This window comes from Scyliorhinus torazame, chromosome 12, assembly GCF_047496885.1.
Source record: "Scyliorhinus torazame isolate Kashiwa2021f chromosome 12, sScyTor2.1, whole genome shotgun sequence".
NCBI lineage: Eukaryota > Metazoa > Chordata > Chondrichthyes > Carcharhiniformes > Scyliorhinidae > Scyliorhinus > Scyliorhinus torazame.
The window spans coordinates 228,311,258-228,329,419 of NC_092718.1; the positions used below are offsets into that span (position 1 = coordinate 228,311,258).

Below are 18,162 nucleotides of genomic sequence, written 5' to 3' on the forward strand. Positions count from 1 at the left end.
ACATGCTTAATGTTCACAGGTTGTCTATTAAACATAGGCTTCTCCTTTGTTTTATAGCAACAGATTTCTCGCCCTTCACAAGAAGAAAAAGAAGCTGAGAAAGAAGAGGAGAAAATCGAGAAAGTAGAGAAAGAAGAAAAGGACGAGAAGAAGGAAGAGGAGAAAGATGATAAGGAGGAACCTCAAAGGTCAGAAAACTAGCTGGAGCTGCTCTATGAAAGCCAAGTCAGTCTTAACAGTTGTGCTTGCATTCGGGAGACCTCTGCTGCCAATATGATCGTAATTGATTGCTTTCTGTTCACGTTCTACATCAACATAAAACATTTTGGCCCTGCTGTAACATAGACCTTGTGTGGTACAGGTCTGTACTGACACTGAAAGTTTTATTTAAATCTACCCTTGCACTCATCGTTGTCAAACATTATTTATTTATGAAGTTTATTTATTTTGTTGGTTACAGTACATTTTTTGAAATAGGTTTAAGGATCCTTTGGCTCTCGACACATCAGTCAATCATGCCGGTTATTAAAATGTTCAGAAATGATCACAGATGCCAGAGGTCTGTCAGTTTTAAAAATCACTTCAAAAACAGAAGTTTGCTCTTTTTCGAAACTTTGTCTCCTTTTCCGTGTTTGCCAGGTGACACGGTAGCACAGTGGTTAGCTCTGTTTCACAGCTCCAGGGACCCAGGTTCGATTCCCGGCTTGGGTCACTGTCAGTGTGGAGTCTGCACGTTCTCTCCGTGCCTGCGTGGGTTTCTTCCCACAGTCCAAAGACGTGCAGGTTAGGTAGATTGGCCTTGCTAAATTGCCCTCAGTGTCCAAAAAGGTTAGGTGGGGTGACTGAGTTGCAGGGATAGACTGCAGGCGTGGGCCTGGGTAGGGTGCTCTTTCCAAGGGCCGGTTCAGACTAGATGGGCCAAATGATGACCTCCTGTACTGTAAATTCTATGATTCTATTATCCTACTCCCCAACCCTTTCTCCCCCAATCGTCCTGCTCGCCAGCGACCCGCCAGCATCCCCCCCCAACCCACCCGCTCGCCACCTCCCTCCCTGAGCCTGCCAGTTCACCCCAGTTCCCCCCGACCCTGCCCGCTTGCCCAACCCTGCCCGCTCACCCCCTCCCTCCCCGACCCTGCCCGCTCACCCCCTCCCTCCCCGACCCTGCCCGCTCACCCCCTCCCTCCCCGACCCTGCCCGCTCACCCCCTCCCTCCCCGACCCTGCCCGCTCACCCCCTCCCTCCCCGACCCTGCCCGCTCACCCCCTCCCCGACCCTGCCCGCTCACCCCCTCCCTCCCCGACCCTGCCCGCTCACCCCCTCCCTCCCCACTCTGCCCGCTCACCCCCTCCCTCCCCGACCCTGCCCGCTCACCCCCTCCCTCCCCGACCCTGCCCGCTCACCCCCTCCCTCCCCGACCCTGCCCGCTCACCCCCTCCCTCCCCGACCCTGCCCGCTCACCCCCTCCCCGACCCTGCCCGCTCACCCCCTCCCTCCCCGACCCTGCCCGCTCACCCCCTCCCTCTCCGACCCTGCCCGCTCACCCCCTCCCTCTCCGACCCTGCCCGCACACCCCCTCCCTCTCCGACCCTGCCCGCTCACCCCCTCCCTCCCCGACCCTGCCCGCTCACCCCCTCCCTCCCCGACCCTGCCCGTTCACCACCTCCCTCCCCGACCCTGCCCGCATGCCACCTCCCTCCCCGACCCTGCCCGCTCACCCCCTCCCTCCCCGACCCTGCCCGCTCACCCCCTCCCTCCCCGACCCTGCCCGCTCACCCCCTCCCTCCCCGACCCTGCCCGCTCACCCCCTCCCTCCCCGACTCTGCCCACTCGCCACCTCCCTCCCTGACCCTCCCACTCACCCCTCCCTCCCTGACTCTCCCACTCACCCCCTCCCTCCCTGACCTTCCCACTCACCCCCTCCCTCCCTGACCCTCCCACTCACCCCTCCCTCCCTGACCCTGCGCCCAGCCCCTTCCCAACCCTGCCCGCTCACCCCCTCCCTCCCCAGCTTTCTACTAGTCCCCTCCTTCCCCGACCCTCCCGCTCACTGCCTCCCTCAACGACCTTCCCGCTCACCGCCTCCCTCAACGACCCTCCCACTCGCCTTTCCTCATGTTACATCCTGTAATGGAACTGGGAAGAGAAGGAGAGGGATAGACCCGAGATTCGGCCCATCTTCCATGATTCTATAGACTCTGGGACATTTAGTACGATTGACGGGTAGTCGATGTAACCCCACTGTTTGAAAAAGGAGGTAGAGAGAAAACAAAACCATAGAACAGTAAGCCTTACGTCTATCGTAGGGAAAATGCCGGAGTCCATTATGAAATATTTTCTACCAGAACAGTTGGAAAACAATGGCAGTATTGAATAGTGTCGGCATGGATTTATGAAGGGGAAATCACGCTTGACAAATCTACTGGAATTCTTCGAGGATGTAAGGAGTAGAGTTGATGAGGAGGAGCCAATTTATTTGGACTTTCAGAAGACTTTCGACAAAGTCTCACATAAGAGATTAGCGTGTAAAATTAAAGCACGTGGAATTGGGGGTGATGATGCGGGATGGATAGAAAACTGGTTGGCAGACAGAAAACAAAGAGTCGGAATAAACGGGTCTTTTTCCAGATGCCAGCCAGTGACTAGTGAGGCGTCACAGGGAGCAGTGCTGGGACCACAGCTATTCACATTATAAATGATTTATACAAGGAAACTAAATGTAATATCTCTTAATTTGCAGATGATACAAAGTTGGGTGGGAGGGTGAGCTGTGAGAAGGATGCAGAGATGTTTCAGTGTGATTCGGACCGGGCGTGGATCCCATGTGATTTGTCTGATCATGATCTTACCCTGTTTTACAAAGCTGGTTTCACACACTAGCCTAGATGCTGGGGTGACAGGTAGCACAGTGGTTAGCACTGTTGCTTCACAGCACCAGGGTTCGATTCCCGGCTTGGGTCACTGACTGCAGAGTCGGCACGTTCTCCCCGTGTCTGCGTGGATTCCCTCCGAGTGCTCTGGTTTCCTCCCACAAATCCCGAAAGACGTGCTGTTAGGTGAATTGGACATTCTGAATTCTCCCTCTGTGTACCCGAACAGGCGCCGGAGTGTGGCGACTAGGGGATTTTCACAGTAACGTCATTGCAGTGTTAATGGAAGCCTACTTGTTATTATTACAAGCTTAGGTTTGGCTATTACAGAATTACCAGTGCAAAATTTCAGCTTATCATGGGAATCCTTCTCTGGGATTTGCCACTGGCCCCGTGTGAATGGTTGATGACTTCAACACAACTGGAATTTAGTGTCACCTGCGTTTGCTTCATCACAATTTCACTGTTATGGTGTTGAAGTTTGTTTCCCAATTATTCTGCTCTTGATCTGTGTACATGTGAATGTTGAATTTGAGAATCAATTAAAAAATGCTTAGCAAGATCTCCTCTTGTGAGGGGATAGGATAATGTGAGTGTCCATGGGGAGGGCAGGCTGCAACAGCGGACGTACTGTACAATGTTTAAAGAATGGAATTTTACTGATGCATTGTTTTTGTTCCCAGGATCATGTCACAGGGGACCGCACTGTTTGGGTTGTGATTGATATGAAAGTGTGCAGCATTGGTTTGTTTACACAAGGAATAATGTTTTGGACAATACAGTTGAAATCCAGAGAGTGGGAGCGGTGTAGAGTTTGACCTCACTTCCTGTGAAACATTCTGTTGCTCATGGTAACCCTTATTGTGTGTGCCCGTTCTCTTGCTTTAATTAAAGTTTAGTTAAAGCTAGCTGGCTCCATCTAAAGCCTGTTAAGTCTCTTGTTGCGACTCCATTGTGTCTGTTATGACTGGGCGAATCATTGTTCTGGCTATGCTGCATATTTTAAACTATAATTGTAGCCAAACACTAAAACAGTCACCTTGTTGTTTCCTTGGAACCTCTCTGAACAGGTGAGGGAATTCATGCCGCTGAGCTACATTTGTATAAAATGGTATTGGCTGCTAAAGATCTGCCATTCTGAAGGTTTACCATGTTTTCGAGTCTTTTATTGATAGGCTGTAGCTTTGTGGTTTGTCCAACTGCAAAGTCCACAAAGATGAGGGAGCTGGTGTTTGTAAAGTTGGAGTGGAGGGGAAAACATTGCATGCACCATATTCATCTGTAATATGCAGTTGAAATCCCAATTGTTCTGTTTATGTCACTTTAGGGAAACTATCAAGGAAAAGGACAAACCAGATACTGCAGGAGAGGAGCTTGAAGAAAAAGAACAGTCTGCTCCACGAGGCAGAAAAACTGCAAACAGTCAGGGGAGGCGGAAAGGCAGGATCCTGAGATCCATGGCAAAAGAAGCCATTACTGAGGAGCCACCCAATCCCCCTCCTCCGCCTGAACTTGGTAAGTACTCCGGCTCACGGTGAAATATCCTCCATATTCTTCCAGCTATCAGCTGCAAAATTGGAAACTGCGGCTTCCCGGTTTCTCTCCTCCTGTTTAATCTGGTTGTTTCACGAGCTTTGACTTAATTTAAAAGTCTGAACATTCTGTAGCCCAATTATTAGTGACCTGATGGTGCTTGACTTTCAGTGATTTGAAGTGGTAAAAATATGATATAGTTAGGAAGCACTTTACCCTGGACCAGCAGGCCCCCCCTGGACCAGCAGGCCCCCCCTGGACCAGCAGTCCCGCCCTGGACCAGCAGGCCCGCCCTGGACCAGCAGGCCCGCCCTGGACCAGCAGGCCCGCCCTGGACCAGCAGGCCCGCCCTGGACCAGCAGGCCCTCCCAGGACCAGCAGGCCCTCCCAGGACCAGCAGGCCCGCCCTGGACCAGCAGGCCCGCCCTGGATCAGCAGGCCCGCCCAGGACCAGCAGGCCCGCCCTGGACCAGCAGGCCCGCCCTGGACCAGCAGGCCCGCCCTGGACCAGCAGGCCCGCCCTGGACCTGCAGGCCCGCCCTGGACCTGCAGGCCCGCCCTGGACCAGCAGGCCCGCCCTGGACCTGCAGGCCCGCCCTGGACCAGCAGGCCCTCCCAGGACCAGCAGGCCCTCCCTGGACCAGCAGGCCCTCCCAGGACCAGCAGGCCCGCCCAGGACCAGCAGGCCCGCCCTGGACCAGCAGGCCCGCCCTGGACCTGCAGGCCCGCCCTGGACCTGCAGGCCCGCCCTGGACCTGCAGGCCCGCCCTGGACCAGCAGGCCCGCCCTGGACCAGCAGGCCCGCCCTGGATCAGCAGTCCCGCCCTGGACCAGCAGGCCCCCCCTGGACCTGCAGGCCCGCCCTGGACCAGCAGTCCTGCCCTGGACCAGCAGGCCCTCCCTGGACCAGCAGGCCCTCCCAGAACCAGCAGGCCTGCCCAGGACCAGCAGACCCGCCCTGGACCAGCAGGCCCGCCCTGGACCAGCAGGCCCTCCCAGGACCAGCAGGCCCGCCCAGGACCAGCAGGCCCGCCCTGGACCAGCAGGCCCGCCCTGGACCAGCAGGCCCGCCCTGGACCAGCAGGCCCGCCCTGGACCAGCAGGCCCGCCCTGGACCAGCAGGCCCGCCCTGGACCAGCAGGCCCGCCCTGGACCAGCAGGCCCGCCCTGGACCAGCAGTCCCGCCCTGGACCAGCAGGCCCCCCCTGGACCTGCAGTCCCGCCCTGGACCAGCAGTCCCGCCCTGGACCAGCAGTCCCGCCCTGGACCAGCAGGCCCGCCCTGGACCAGCAGGCCCGCCCTGGACCTGCAGGCCCGCCCTGGACCAGCAGGCCCGCCCTGGACTCTCTTCCATCTCCTTTTCGGGAAAATAATTCAAAAGACACTCAACCCTCAAGAGAGAGAATCTGCCTCGCCTCTGTTTTTTTGGGCGACCTGGTATTTTTAAACAGTGATTCCCCAGTTCCAGATTTTCTCACAAGGGGAGAAATCGTCTCCACATCCACCCTGTCCAGACCCCTCAGGATCTTATATGTTTCAATCAAGTCGCCCCTTGTCCTTCTAAGCTTCAGTGAATACAAGCCTTGCCTGTCCAACCTTTCGTAACAAGACAACACGCCCATTCCAGGTAAAAGTCTGATAAACCTTCCCTGAACTGCTTGTGATGTATTTGCATAAATAAGGTGACCAATGCTGCACACCGTATTCCACGTGTATTATTGCTCTGTATAACTGAAGCATATCCTGCCAACTTTTGTATTCTTTGTGCTAAAATGAGCAATTTCACATTTTTCCACATTATACTCCGTTTGCCAGATCTTTGCCCACACACTTGACCTATCTATATCGTATTTGTAGCCTCCTTATTTCTTCACAACTTACTTTCCTATCTTTGTATCATCAGCAAATTTGCCAACCACCCCATCCATCCCTTCATCTAAGTCATTGTACAGTTGAGGTCCCAGCCCTGATCTCTGTGGCACAGCGCTCGTCACATCTTACCAACCTGAAAAAGAGCCATTTATGTCTACTCTCTACTTCTATCCATGTCAATATGTTACCCCTCGACACCAAGAGCTTTTACTTTCCACAATAAACTTTGATGTAGCACCTTATCAAATGTCTTCTGGAAATCTCAGGCATGGGGTATAGAAATGTGTTTTATTTGTTCACGTTGCGTGGGAGATGACATTACAGCCGTTTGCATGGGTCGTGTAACATCGTAGCCTGTAGTGTTAACCCCTCCTGAGTAAAGCTCTTAGTTCTTGTTGAGCCTCCATGGCCTCCTAAAGTCAATCCTGCAAACGCCACACAAAAAAAACTGGCAATGAGGAAGCCGGACAACACTTGCAGCCACTTGAAGGAAACCCAGAAGAAAAAAGATAATCATAAAAATCATTGCCACACAAAAGCTGGCGGCGAAGGAATCGAACAGTGATTGCAGCCACCCGGAGGAACAAAACGAAACACCAAAATTCAACAAAAATAACTGGAGAGGAGCTCACCATGTGCTCTGCCAGAAACTCGGTAGCTGTAAGTAGCAATTACTCTGTAACAAGAGATTTCAGGCTAGGGATGTTGCAAAACACAAAGGGAAACAGGCTGAGCTCAGGTTGTGCTTCGTTTTGGGAAAAAGGAAGCGTGGTAGTGCTAAATATTTGTGGCGGATTGTGCACATGCAGGTCCTTCCATGGAGAAAAATGGTGGGAGTTTTTGGAGCAGTTTGATGAGAATAAAGAGTGATGGAGCTTGCATACAGAACGATTTGACTATTTTGTTCAAGCTGTCAAAATAGTAGCAAATATAGAAGTCCCAACACGGATAATAATGGCGGGGGAAACATTTAACCTCCTTAGGAGTCTAGTACAGCCGGAAAAGCCAAGCACAAAAACATTTGAAGAAATTGTGGAAATTTTGCAGGGCCACAATTTACTGATATTGTTAATCATCGCCGAATGGTCTAGGTTTCATAAGTGAAACCAAGAAGAAGAGTGGATTCCAAAATTTGTAGCTACACTGAAAAGATTGGCTGGACACTGCAAATTCAGGGATGTATTTAACGATATGATCCAAGATAGACTAGTCTGTGGATTGAGGAAATTCAAAAGTGATTATTAACCAAAAGCAACCTGACTTAAAGCCTTGGAAGTTGCTGTATCAGTGGAATTGGCCAAAAAATCTCAACAGTTGAGTTCCAACACAAGAATTCACAAGATGTCAGCCGAAACCCAAACGTATACAGACTCGCACTTGCCATTTGTGTGTGTGCGAAAACCGGATTGTTGAGGCAAAGACATAATGTGCCGAAATAGTGGGATAGGGACCATGTTGAATGTACTAGTTGGAAAATGAAACAAGCTTCAGGTAAAAGTTGCAAAAAGCAAGAGCTGAATAAAACAAATGGAAAAAATGTCCATGTAGTGCAGAAAGGACGTGAGGAGAGACCCGATTCATAGTTTGAAGACGGGTTGTCATTAAATCCAGTCGCTACTGCTGGTGCCGCAAATGGGTACTGGGTCGCACCACTACTGGATGGACTACTGATAATGATGGAGGTGGACACTGGGGCAGAAATCTTGCGGATGTCAGAGACTGTTTATAAAGAGAAGCTCTGACATATCTGTCTGCAACCCTCTAAGATTGTGTTAACAACTTAAATGGGTGAAGTGGTTCTATTGAGAGGTCGTATTCATGAAACAGTTGATGTCACAGTACAATTGAATGGTCAGGCGAAAGATTTGTCCTTGAACATCATCAAAGGAAATTATCCGGCACTATTGGGAAGGACTTGGCTCAGAAAGATTACCCCGAGGGGAGGCAGTGATATTGTCGCTGGACTAGTAATCCAGAAACACAGGATAATGATCGGGAATTAATAGTCTAATTATGACATGAAACCATTGTCGATTGTCGTTAAAAACCCATCTGGGAAGGAAATCTGCCGTCCTTACCCGGTCTGGCCTACATGTGACTCCAGACCCACAGCAATGTGGTTGACTCTTAACTGGCCCCTCAAAGGACATTAGGGATGGGCGATAAATGCTGGCACAGCCTGCGACATCCACGTCCCATGAATATATTTTTTAAAAGGTTAAATTGGACCAAAGTAAATCTCATGACCGATTCCGAATCAGGCCATACAAAAAGCCAGAAAAAAACAGGCTATAGTTTTCAATGGTGATGTGGGAAGCATGAAGAAGATCTCAGTGAAGATCAAAGAAGTGAGTCAGGCGAAATGCTTCAATGCTAAGTCAGTGCCTTACACAATCAGACCTAAAGTAGCGGCAGAATTAGTGCCACTGACAAAGGCGGGAGACCTGGAACTTGTTAATGGGAGTGAATGAGCTACACTGATAGGCCCAGTAATGAGAAAGAATGGATCCGTGATTTCTAACTAACTATTAATCCTGTACTCTGTGCAGAACAATACCCCCTAACCCTGTTGACCAGTTTGCAGGGTAGACTTGCATATCTGCAAATGAACATGGATCCTAACCGTTCCTAACGATTGTGATACAGAAAGGGTTATTTTGGTGGAAAAGATTACCATTTGGCATCACTTTAGCTCTGGCATTATTCCAACGGGCTATGGGCCACATTTAAGCGGGTTAAACGGAATCCAGTGTAACTTGGATGACATCCTGGTGACTGGGAAGAACAAGGAAGATCTGTTCCCCTTGATTTAAAAAAAATCTATGCCATGGGACTGCATAAGTCGCCTCCGAAGGTCAAGCTATTACCGAAGCACCTGCACATCCGAATGTCAACCAACGTTGATCTTTTTTAGGCTTGCTATATTACTACGGAAGGTGTGTTCCCAACCTGGTGACTGTTCTAAAGCCCTTGCATAATCTACTGTGTCAAAATAAAAGGAGACACTGCTCAAGTTAGAAATCCTGACTCATTTTGATCCAAACCTACCCCTGCAGTTGGCGTGTGACACATCGCCCTACGTTGTGGGGCGGTGGTTTTCCACATCGTACCCACAGGTGAAGAGAAGCCAGCCTTTGTGTCCAGAACATTGAATAAAGCCGAAAGCAATTATACAAAGTTAGAGAAAGAAGCCCAGGAATCATCTTTGGGATAAAACGGTTCTATCAATTCCTGGGTGGGTGGAAATTCACCTTCTAAACGTCAACCATGTACAGAATTCAACTTATTAAAACAACCAAAGACAAAGACATCGTCTAGACTAAGCAACCGGATCGAGTCGGAAGGCAGGAAAAGAAAATGAAATGCCGTGCTTTTCACCAGGGACAAGAGGTTCTGGTCAGAAACTATGCCAGAGATGAAAAATAGATAGCTGCCGCCATCCTAGCACAGAGAGGGCCAGTCTCCAACCTCAGTCAACCCCCAGACAATGATTTGATTTGATTTATTGTCATGTACCTAAGTACAGTGAAAAGTTTTATTCTGTGGCCGAGGGAACGTACACAGTACATACATGAAATGAAAATTGCTTATTGTCACAAGTAGACTTCAAATGAAGTTACTGTGAAAAGCCCCTAGTCGCCACATTCCGGCGCCTGTTCGGGGAGGCTGGTACGGGAATTGAACCCGTGCTGCTGGCCTGCTTGATCTGCTTTCAAAGCCAGCGATTTAACCCTGTGCTAAACCAGCCCCTTTAAATAGTAGACAAAAGAATAATCAACAGAGAACATTGATAAATGGTACAACGACAAACAGTGATTGGTTACAGTGCGGAACAAGGGGCCAAACAAAGCAAATACATGGGCAAGAGCAGCATAAGGGTGTCATGAATAGTGTTCTTACAGGGAACAGATCAGCCTGAAGGGGAGTCGTTGAGGAGTCTAGTAGCTGTGGGGAAGAAGCTGTTCCTGTGTCTGGATGTGCGGGTCTTCAGATTTCTGTACCTTCTGCCTGATGGAAGGGTCTGGAAGAAGGCAATGCCTGGGTGGGAGGGGTCTCTGATAATGCTGTCTGCCTTCCTGAGGCAGCGGGAGGTGTATACGGAATCAATGTGAGGTGGCAAGCTTGTGTGACGCGTTGGGCTGAGTTCACCACACTCTGTAGTTTCTTGCGATCTTGGGCCAAGCAGTTGCCATACCAAGCTGTGATGCAGCCGGGTAGGATGCTCTCTATCGCACATCTGGAGGAGGCACGCGGATCAACATTTGGCAACAAGAGCCAACATGCCAGGGGCAGAACCGACAGAGCCCAAATCCAGCTGTGCCGAGACTGGACCTGACCTTCCCGGAAACCTGACACGAACTGAACTGATTGGGGAGTACAGCACCTCAACGGCCAATCAAACCTCCAATCAACCTCGGATCATCAGGTTGACTCCGGCTGTGACCCTTGGACCAAGCCCAAGACACCAGAGGTTATAATAATAATCAATAATAATCTTTATTAGTGTCACAAATAGGCTTACATTACAGTGCAATGAAGTTACTGTGCAAATCCCCTGCAGCAATTGCTGAGAAACAGGCGCCTGAGATTCGCTGATACCATTCAGAGAATGTCAACCTCCAGAACAGCTGACTTATAAGAACATGAGAACTAGGAGCAGGAATAGGTCATCTGGCCCCTCGAGCTGCTCCGCCATTCAATGAGATCATGGCTGATCTTTTGTGGACTCCGCTCCACTTTCCCACCCGAACACCATAACCCTTAATCCCTTTATTCTTCAAAAAACGATCTATCTTTATCTTAAAAACATTTAATGAAGGAGCCTCTACTGCTTCACTGGGCAGGGAATTCCATAAATTCACAAGCCTTTGGGTGAAGAAGTTCCTCCTAAACTCAGTCCTAAATCTACTTCCCCTTATTTTGAGGCTATGCCCCCTAGTTCTGCTTTCACCCGCCAGTGGAAACAACCTGCCTGCATCTATCCTATCTATTCCCTTCATAATTTTATATGTTTCTATAAGATCCCCCCTCATCCTTCTAAATTCCAACGAGTACAGTCCCAGTCTACTCAACCTCTCCTCGTAATCTAACCCCTTCAGCTCTGGGATTAACCTAGTGAATTGCCTCTGCACACCCTCCAGTGCCAGTACGTCCTTTCTCAAGTAAGGAGACCAAATCTGAACACAATACTCCAGGTGTTGCCTCACTAACACCTTATACAATTGCAGCATAACCTCCCTAGTCTTAAACTCCATCCCTCTAGCAATGAAGGACAAAATTCCATTTGCCTTCTTAACCACCTGTTGCACCTGTATACCAACTTTTTGCGACTCATGCACTAGCACACCCAGGTCTCTCTGCACATCAGCATGTTTTAATATTTTATCATTTAAATAATAATCCCTTTTGCTGTTATTCCTACCAAAATGGATAACCTCACATTTGTCAACATTGTATTCCATCTGCCAGACCCTAGCCCATTCACTTAGCCATTCCAAATCCCTCTGCAGACTTCCAATATCCTCTGCACTTTTTGCTTTACCACTCTTCTTAGTGTCGTCTTGCCCTTGGTCTCCAACTCCAAAGCATCTATGTAAATTGTGAATAATTGTGGGCCCAACACTGATCCCCGAGGGATACCACTAGCTACTGATTGCCAACCAGAGAAACACCCAATAATCCCCACTCTTTGCTTTCTATTAATTAACCAATCCTCTATCCATGCTACTACTTTCCCCTTAATGCCATGCATCTTTATCTTATGCAGCAACCTTTTGTGTGGCACCTTGTCAAAGGCTTTCTGGAAATCCAGATATACCACATCCAATGGCTCCCCGTTATCTACCGCACTGGTAATATCTTCAAAAAATTCCACTAAATTAGTTAGGCACGACCTGCCCTTTATGAACCCATGCTGCGTCTGCCCAATGGGACAATTTCCACCCAGATGCCTCGCTATTTCTTCCTTGATGATAGATTCCAGCATCTTCCCTACTACCGAAGTTAGGCTCACTGGCCTATAATTACCCGATTTCTGCCTATCTCCTTTTTTAAACAGTGGTGTCACGTTTCCTAATTTCCAATCCGCCGGGACCACCCCAGAGTCTAGTGAAGTTTGGTAAATTATCACTAGTGCATTTGCAATTTCCTTAGCCATCTCTTTTAGTACTCTGGGATGCATTCCATCAGGGCCAGGAGACTTGCCTACCTTTAGCCCCATTAGCTTGCCCATCACTACCTCCTTAGTGATAACAATCCTGTCAAGGTCCTCACTTGTCATAGCCTCATTTCACTGGCATGTTATTTGTGTCTTCCACTGTGAAGACAGACCCAAAAAACCTGTTCAGTTCCTCAGCCATTTCCTCCTCTCCCATTATTAAATCTCCCTTCTCATCCTCTAAAGGACCAATATTTTCCTTAGCCACTCTTTTTTTGTTTTATATATTTGTAGAAACTTTTACTATCCGTTTTTATATTCTGAGCAAGTTTACTCTCATAATCTATCTTACTCTTCTTTATAGCTTTTTTAGTAGCTTTGTGTTGCCCCCTAAAGATTTCCCAGTCCTCTAGTCGCCCACTAATCTTTGCTACTTTGTATGCATTTTCCTTCAATTTGATACTCTCCCTTATTTCCTTAGATATCCACGGTCGATTTTCCCTCCTTCTACCGTCCTTCCTTTTTGTTGGTATAAACCTTTGCTGAGCACTGAAAAATCGCTTGAAGGTTCACCACTGTTCCTCAACTGTTTCACCATAAAGTCTTTGCTCCCAGTCTACCTTAGCTAGTTCTTCTCTCATCCCATTGTAATCTCCTTTGTTTAAGCACAAAGCACTAGAGTTTGATTTTACCTTCTCACCCTCCATCTGTATTTTAAATTCCACCATATTGTGATCGCTCCTTCCGAGAGGATTCCTTACTATGAGATCATGAATCAATCCTGTCTCATTACACAGGACCAGATCTAGAACCGCTTGTTCCATTACATACTGTTCTAGGAAACTATCGCGGATACATTCTATAAACTCCTCCTCAAGGCTGCCTTGACCGACCTGGTTAAACCAATCGACATGTAGATTAACATCCCCCATGATAACTGCTGTACCATTTCTACATGCATCAGTTATTTCTTTGTTTATTGCCTGCCCCACCATAATGTTATTATTTGGTGGCGTATGGACTACTCCTATCAGTGACTTTTTCGCCTTACTATTCCTGATTTCCACCCAAATGGATTCAACCTTATCTTCCATAGCACCGATGTTATCCCTTACTATTGCCCGGATGTCATCCTTAATTAACAGAGCTACACCATGCACTCTGTCCTTCTGAATAGTTTGATACCCTCGGATATTTAACTCCCAGTCGTGACCATCCTTTAACCATGTTTCAGTAATGGCCACTAAATCATAGTCAGTCACGATGATTTGCGCCATCAACTCATTTACCTTATTCCGAATACTATGAGCATTCAGGTAAAGTACACTTATGTTGGTTTTTTTTTTACCTCTGTTCTGAATCTTAACACCTCGATCAGTAACCTCTCCCAAGTTATATTTCCTCTTAACTTTTCTCCTAATTTTCCTTGTTGTTGAACCCATATCTTCATGTAACAACCTGCCGCGTCGCTTACCATTAATGTTTTTACTTTCCGTTTTATTCCTTTTAGTATTACTGGGCCTATTCACTGAGCTCCCCTCAGTCACTGTACCTTGTACTGTCGCCCTTTTTGATTTTTGACTATGGCTTCTCTGCCTTACACTTTCCCCCTTACTGCCTTTTGTTTCTGTCCCTGTTTTACTACCTTCCAACTTCCTGCATCGGTTCCCATCCCCCGCCACATTAGTTTAAACTCTCCCCAACAGCTCTAGCAAACACCCCCCCTAGGACATCGGTTCCAGTCCTGCCCAGGTGCAGACAGTCCGGTTTGTACTGGTCCCGTCTCCCCCAGAACCGGTTCCAATGCCCCCAGGAATTTGAATCCCTCCCTCTTACACCATCTCTCGAGCCACGCAATCATCCTATCTAACCTGACATTCCTACTTTGACTAGCTTGTGGCATTGGTAGCAATCCTGAGATTACTACCTTTGAGGTCCTACTTTTTAGTTTAACTCCTAACTCCCTGAATTCAGCTTGTAGGACCTCGTCCCGTTTTTTACCTATATCGTTGGTGCCTATGTGCACCATGAAAGCTGGCTGTCCCCCCCCCCCCCAAGAATGTCCTGCAGCCGCTCTGAGACATCCTTGACCCTTGCACCAGGGAGGCTTCTGTTGCTCTTCTGTTGCTCTTTTTAACCTTAGTCTATTTGCTCTGTTTCGGTCACCTTTGCTCATGAGTCGCCAGGTATCTTTATGATACCGCCACGTGGTTCAAGTTCAGGGTATGATTAATAACACAGCACACCGCTTAGTAAGGATTAAAACAACGGTCATTTATTATATACAACAAGCAATATTAATACCCTAATACTACTATTTATATAATAAACCTATCACTACTGGCCAATACTTAACTTAGGAAGAGCCCACCAGGTCAGGGAAACAAATGGCTTGCCCGCGGGATTCAAAAGGCTGCTACAGGTCGGTGGCTAGGTGTCTCTACCGGGTAGGGATGGTTGGATTCAAACTTACGGTACACGGTGGCTGGTCTTGCGAAGGTCTCGAGCAGGCGAAGATGAGAGAGAGAGAGATCTGAACTTGGACCTTCACTTTTATAGGGCCCAGGGGCTTCCCGCCTCCCAGGGCGGCCCTTGACCCCGAGTCCCAAGTGATTGGATTCTGTCCCCAGTCTCTGGGGTCGATGTGTCCAATGGTGAGGCGATTCCTCGATCGGGGGGTGGTCGCTCACCTGTCTTTATTTCGGCCACTGCAGGCGCCGACAGGTCTGGCCCGGTATTCAATTGCTAATATGTTGCAATTGTTCCCGGGGATAGCCGATTTAACTGTGGATGTCTGAGTTGATTAGGTGTAAACAGTCCTGAATGAAACTGAGAATACCTGGGTGGATGGGCTGTTGATAGCCCTGAGTATCGATCTGGGCTACGTTCCCAGAGCTGAATATGCAAACCTGTCTGCAGCTGCCTGCTTGTGTCTTCTTGGCTGCTTTTCCCAGCAGTCTTTCGGGTTAGCCATTTTGAACTGGGTTTTGGCCAGATTAATCGGAACGCAGCCATTTTACATGGCTACACTGGTGAGCCATCTCCCTCAACAGTATCCAAAGCGGTATATCTGTTTTGCAGGGAGATGACCGCAGAGGACACCTGCACTGCCTTCCTACTCTTGCTCTGTCTTTTGGTCACCCATTTTCTATCTCCATCAGTACCTTTGACCTGCGGTGTGACCAACTCGCTAAACGTGCTATCCACGACGTCCTCAGTATCGCGGATGCTCCAAAGTGAGTCCATCCGCAGCGCCAGAGCCGTCAGGTGGTCTAACAGGGGCTGCAACTGGACACAGTTCTTGCACGTGAAGGAGCCAGGGACAGTGGACGTGTCCATGAGTTCCCACATCGGACACGAGGAGCATGACACGGGTCTGAGATCTCCTGCCATGTCTTAAACTTTCAGTTAACTTCAACAACTACAATTTCCCCCAAAAAACAACGAAGAAAAAATAAATAAATATACCAATGAAAAGAAAAAGAAAACAGAAAAACTACTTACCAGTCACTTACCGGGGATAAAAAGCACCTCCTCCCCACCCAGCTTCAAATTCCCACCTAGATTCAAATTCCCAAACTCACTCTTTGCTGTCTCACTCTGGCTGTGTCTTCTCTGGCTCACTGGGAGAACTCACTGGGAGTGAGTTACAAGTTGCTCTTTTTAAGTTGTCCTGAGTTGACTGCTGTCATTTATTGTGCGAGTTATACTGTGTTGAGGAGCATTTGATTTGAAGTATTTATTTATAATATTTGGTATTTATAATATTTTGAGTGATTCCTTACCAGCAGCTTTGAAACTGAACAAAGCCACTTTAAGAGAATGCTTGCACCAAGGACCCGGGTGGCACTGTGGTTAGCACTGCTGCCTCAGCACCAAGGACCTGCACAGCACAGTGGTTAGCACTGCTGTCTCAAAGCCCAGGGGCCCGGATGGCACAGTGGTTAGCACTGCTGCCTCAGCACCAAGGACCCGCACAGCACAGTGGATAGCACTCCTGCCTCACAGCCCCAGGGACCTGGGTTCAATTCTGGCCTCGGGTGACTATGTGAGGTGTCTTCACGCTGTCCCTGTGTGTGCGTGGGTTTCCTCCGGGTGCTCCGGTTTCCTCCCACAGTCCAGAGATGTGCAGGTTAGATGGATTGGTCATGCGAAATTGCCCTTAGTGTCCAAGGATGTGCCGATTAGTTGAGGTGACAGAGTTGGGGCGGGGCACAGCAGGGTGCTCTTTCAAAGGGTTGGTGCAGACACGATGGGCCGACTGGCCTTCTGCGCTGTAGGAATGCTGTAGGATACGTATTCCCAATATTTAACCATATTCAAAGAACAAAGAACAAAGAAATGTACAGCACAGGAACAGGCCCTTCGGCCCTCCAAGCCCGTGCCGACCATACTGCCCGACTGTTATACTGTTATTCATGTAACCTCGATGACCTGCCTTTGGAGAAAATGAATTTGTACATTTGTGAAAGAGACCAACATCCAGTTCCTGGGAACATTGTTACTGCCTCTGGGTTAAAACTCGTGTCGGCAGTATGTGTGAACTCCTGGGTTATGGTATGAAACTCGTGTCGGGCAGTATGTGTGAACTCCTGGGTTATGGTATGAAACTCGTGTCGGGCAGTATGTGTGAACTCCTGGGTTATGGTATGAAACTCGTGTCGGGCAGTATGTGTGAACTCCCAGAAGAAGTCAGATGCTCAGACTGATTGTGACTGTTGCCACTCTACCAGAAACATGTCAATGCCCGACCTCAATTCTGAACACAGACTGACTAATTTCTTATTAATCGCAATGTTTTGTGGTAAAAGCAGTTTATTATTTTAATACTCTTTTGATCTCATTTTTAAAAACATGTGAATGAACTTTGCCTTAATCGTAGTAATAAATTCTAGTGTATTTCTGCAAAGCTTTCTGTGGGAAAATGGTGAGCAAAAGAACCTCTGAAACATGAAGATAATCCACATAAATCATAGTGTCAAGTATGAGTTATTGTCTCCTACACAGTGTAAATAGAGTTTTAACTCTTAAATTTGTTTATCCCTGCTTCATGGTATTAATTGTGTTTTAGTTACCTGTGAGCCGAGATTTAAGTGAATACAGTGACAAAACTTCCCACCTAATCCCCATGGCCTTTACTATAAAATTCATACAATGCAGAAGGAGGCCAATCAGCCCATCGAGTCTGCACTGATCCTCTGAAAGAGCACCCACCCTAGGCTCACTCCCCCACCTGATCTCCATAACCCCCTATCCTGCACATCATTGGACACTAAGGGGCAATTTATCATGGTCAATCTGCCGAATCTGTACATCTTTGGACTGTGGGAAGAAATCGGAGCAGCCGGAGGAAACCCACGCAGACACGGGGGAGAATGTGCAAACACCACACAGACAGTCACCCGAGGCCGGAATTGAGCCCGGGTCTCTGGCACAGTGAGGCAGCAGTGCTAACCACTGTGCCGCCCGGGTCCCTGGTGCAATGAGGCAGAAGTGCTAACCACTGTGCCGCCGTGCCGCCTGGGTCCCTGGTGCAGTGAGGCGGCAGTGCTAACCACTGTGCCAGCTGGGTCTCTGGTGCAGTGAGGCAGCAGTGCTAACCACTGCCACCCTGCGCTATGAGGCAGCTGTGCTAACCACTGTGCCACAGTGCCGCCCGCGTCTCTCGTGCCGTGAGGCAGCAGTGCTAATCACTTTGCCGCCCAGGTTCTTGGTGCAGTGAGGCAACAG

At 48.8% G+C, this 18,162-nt stretch overlaps 1 protein-coding gene across 10 annotated transcripts in view; it reads left to right on the top strand.

Annotated features, from left to right (window-relative positions):
* ncor1 (nuclear receptor corepressor 1) overlaps nt 1-18,162 on the top strand; it is a 458,529-nt gene that overhangs the window by 179,745 nt on the left and 260,622 nt on the right. For all 10 annotated transcript variants that reach the window (XM_072470035.1, XM_072470042.1, XM_072470044.1 and 7 more), the window contains 2 exons: nt 58-188; nt 4,198-4,385. In XM_072470035.1, coding sequence (XP_072326136.1) covers nt 58-188; nt 4,198-4,385 — 319 coding nt within the window. The remainder of the gene's footprint in view (nt 1-57; nt 189-4,197; nt 4,386-18,162) is intronic.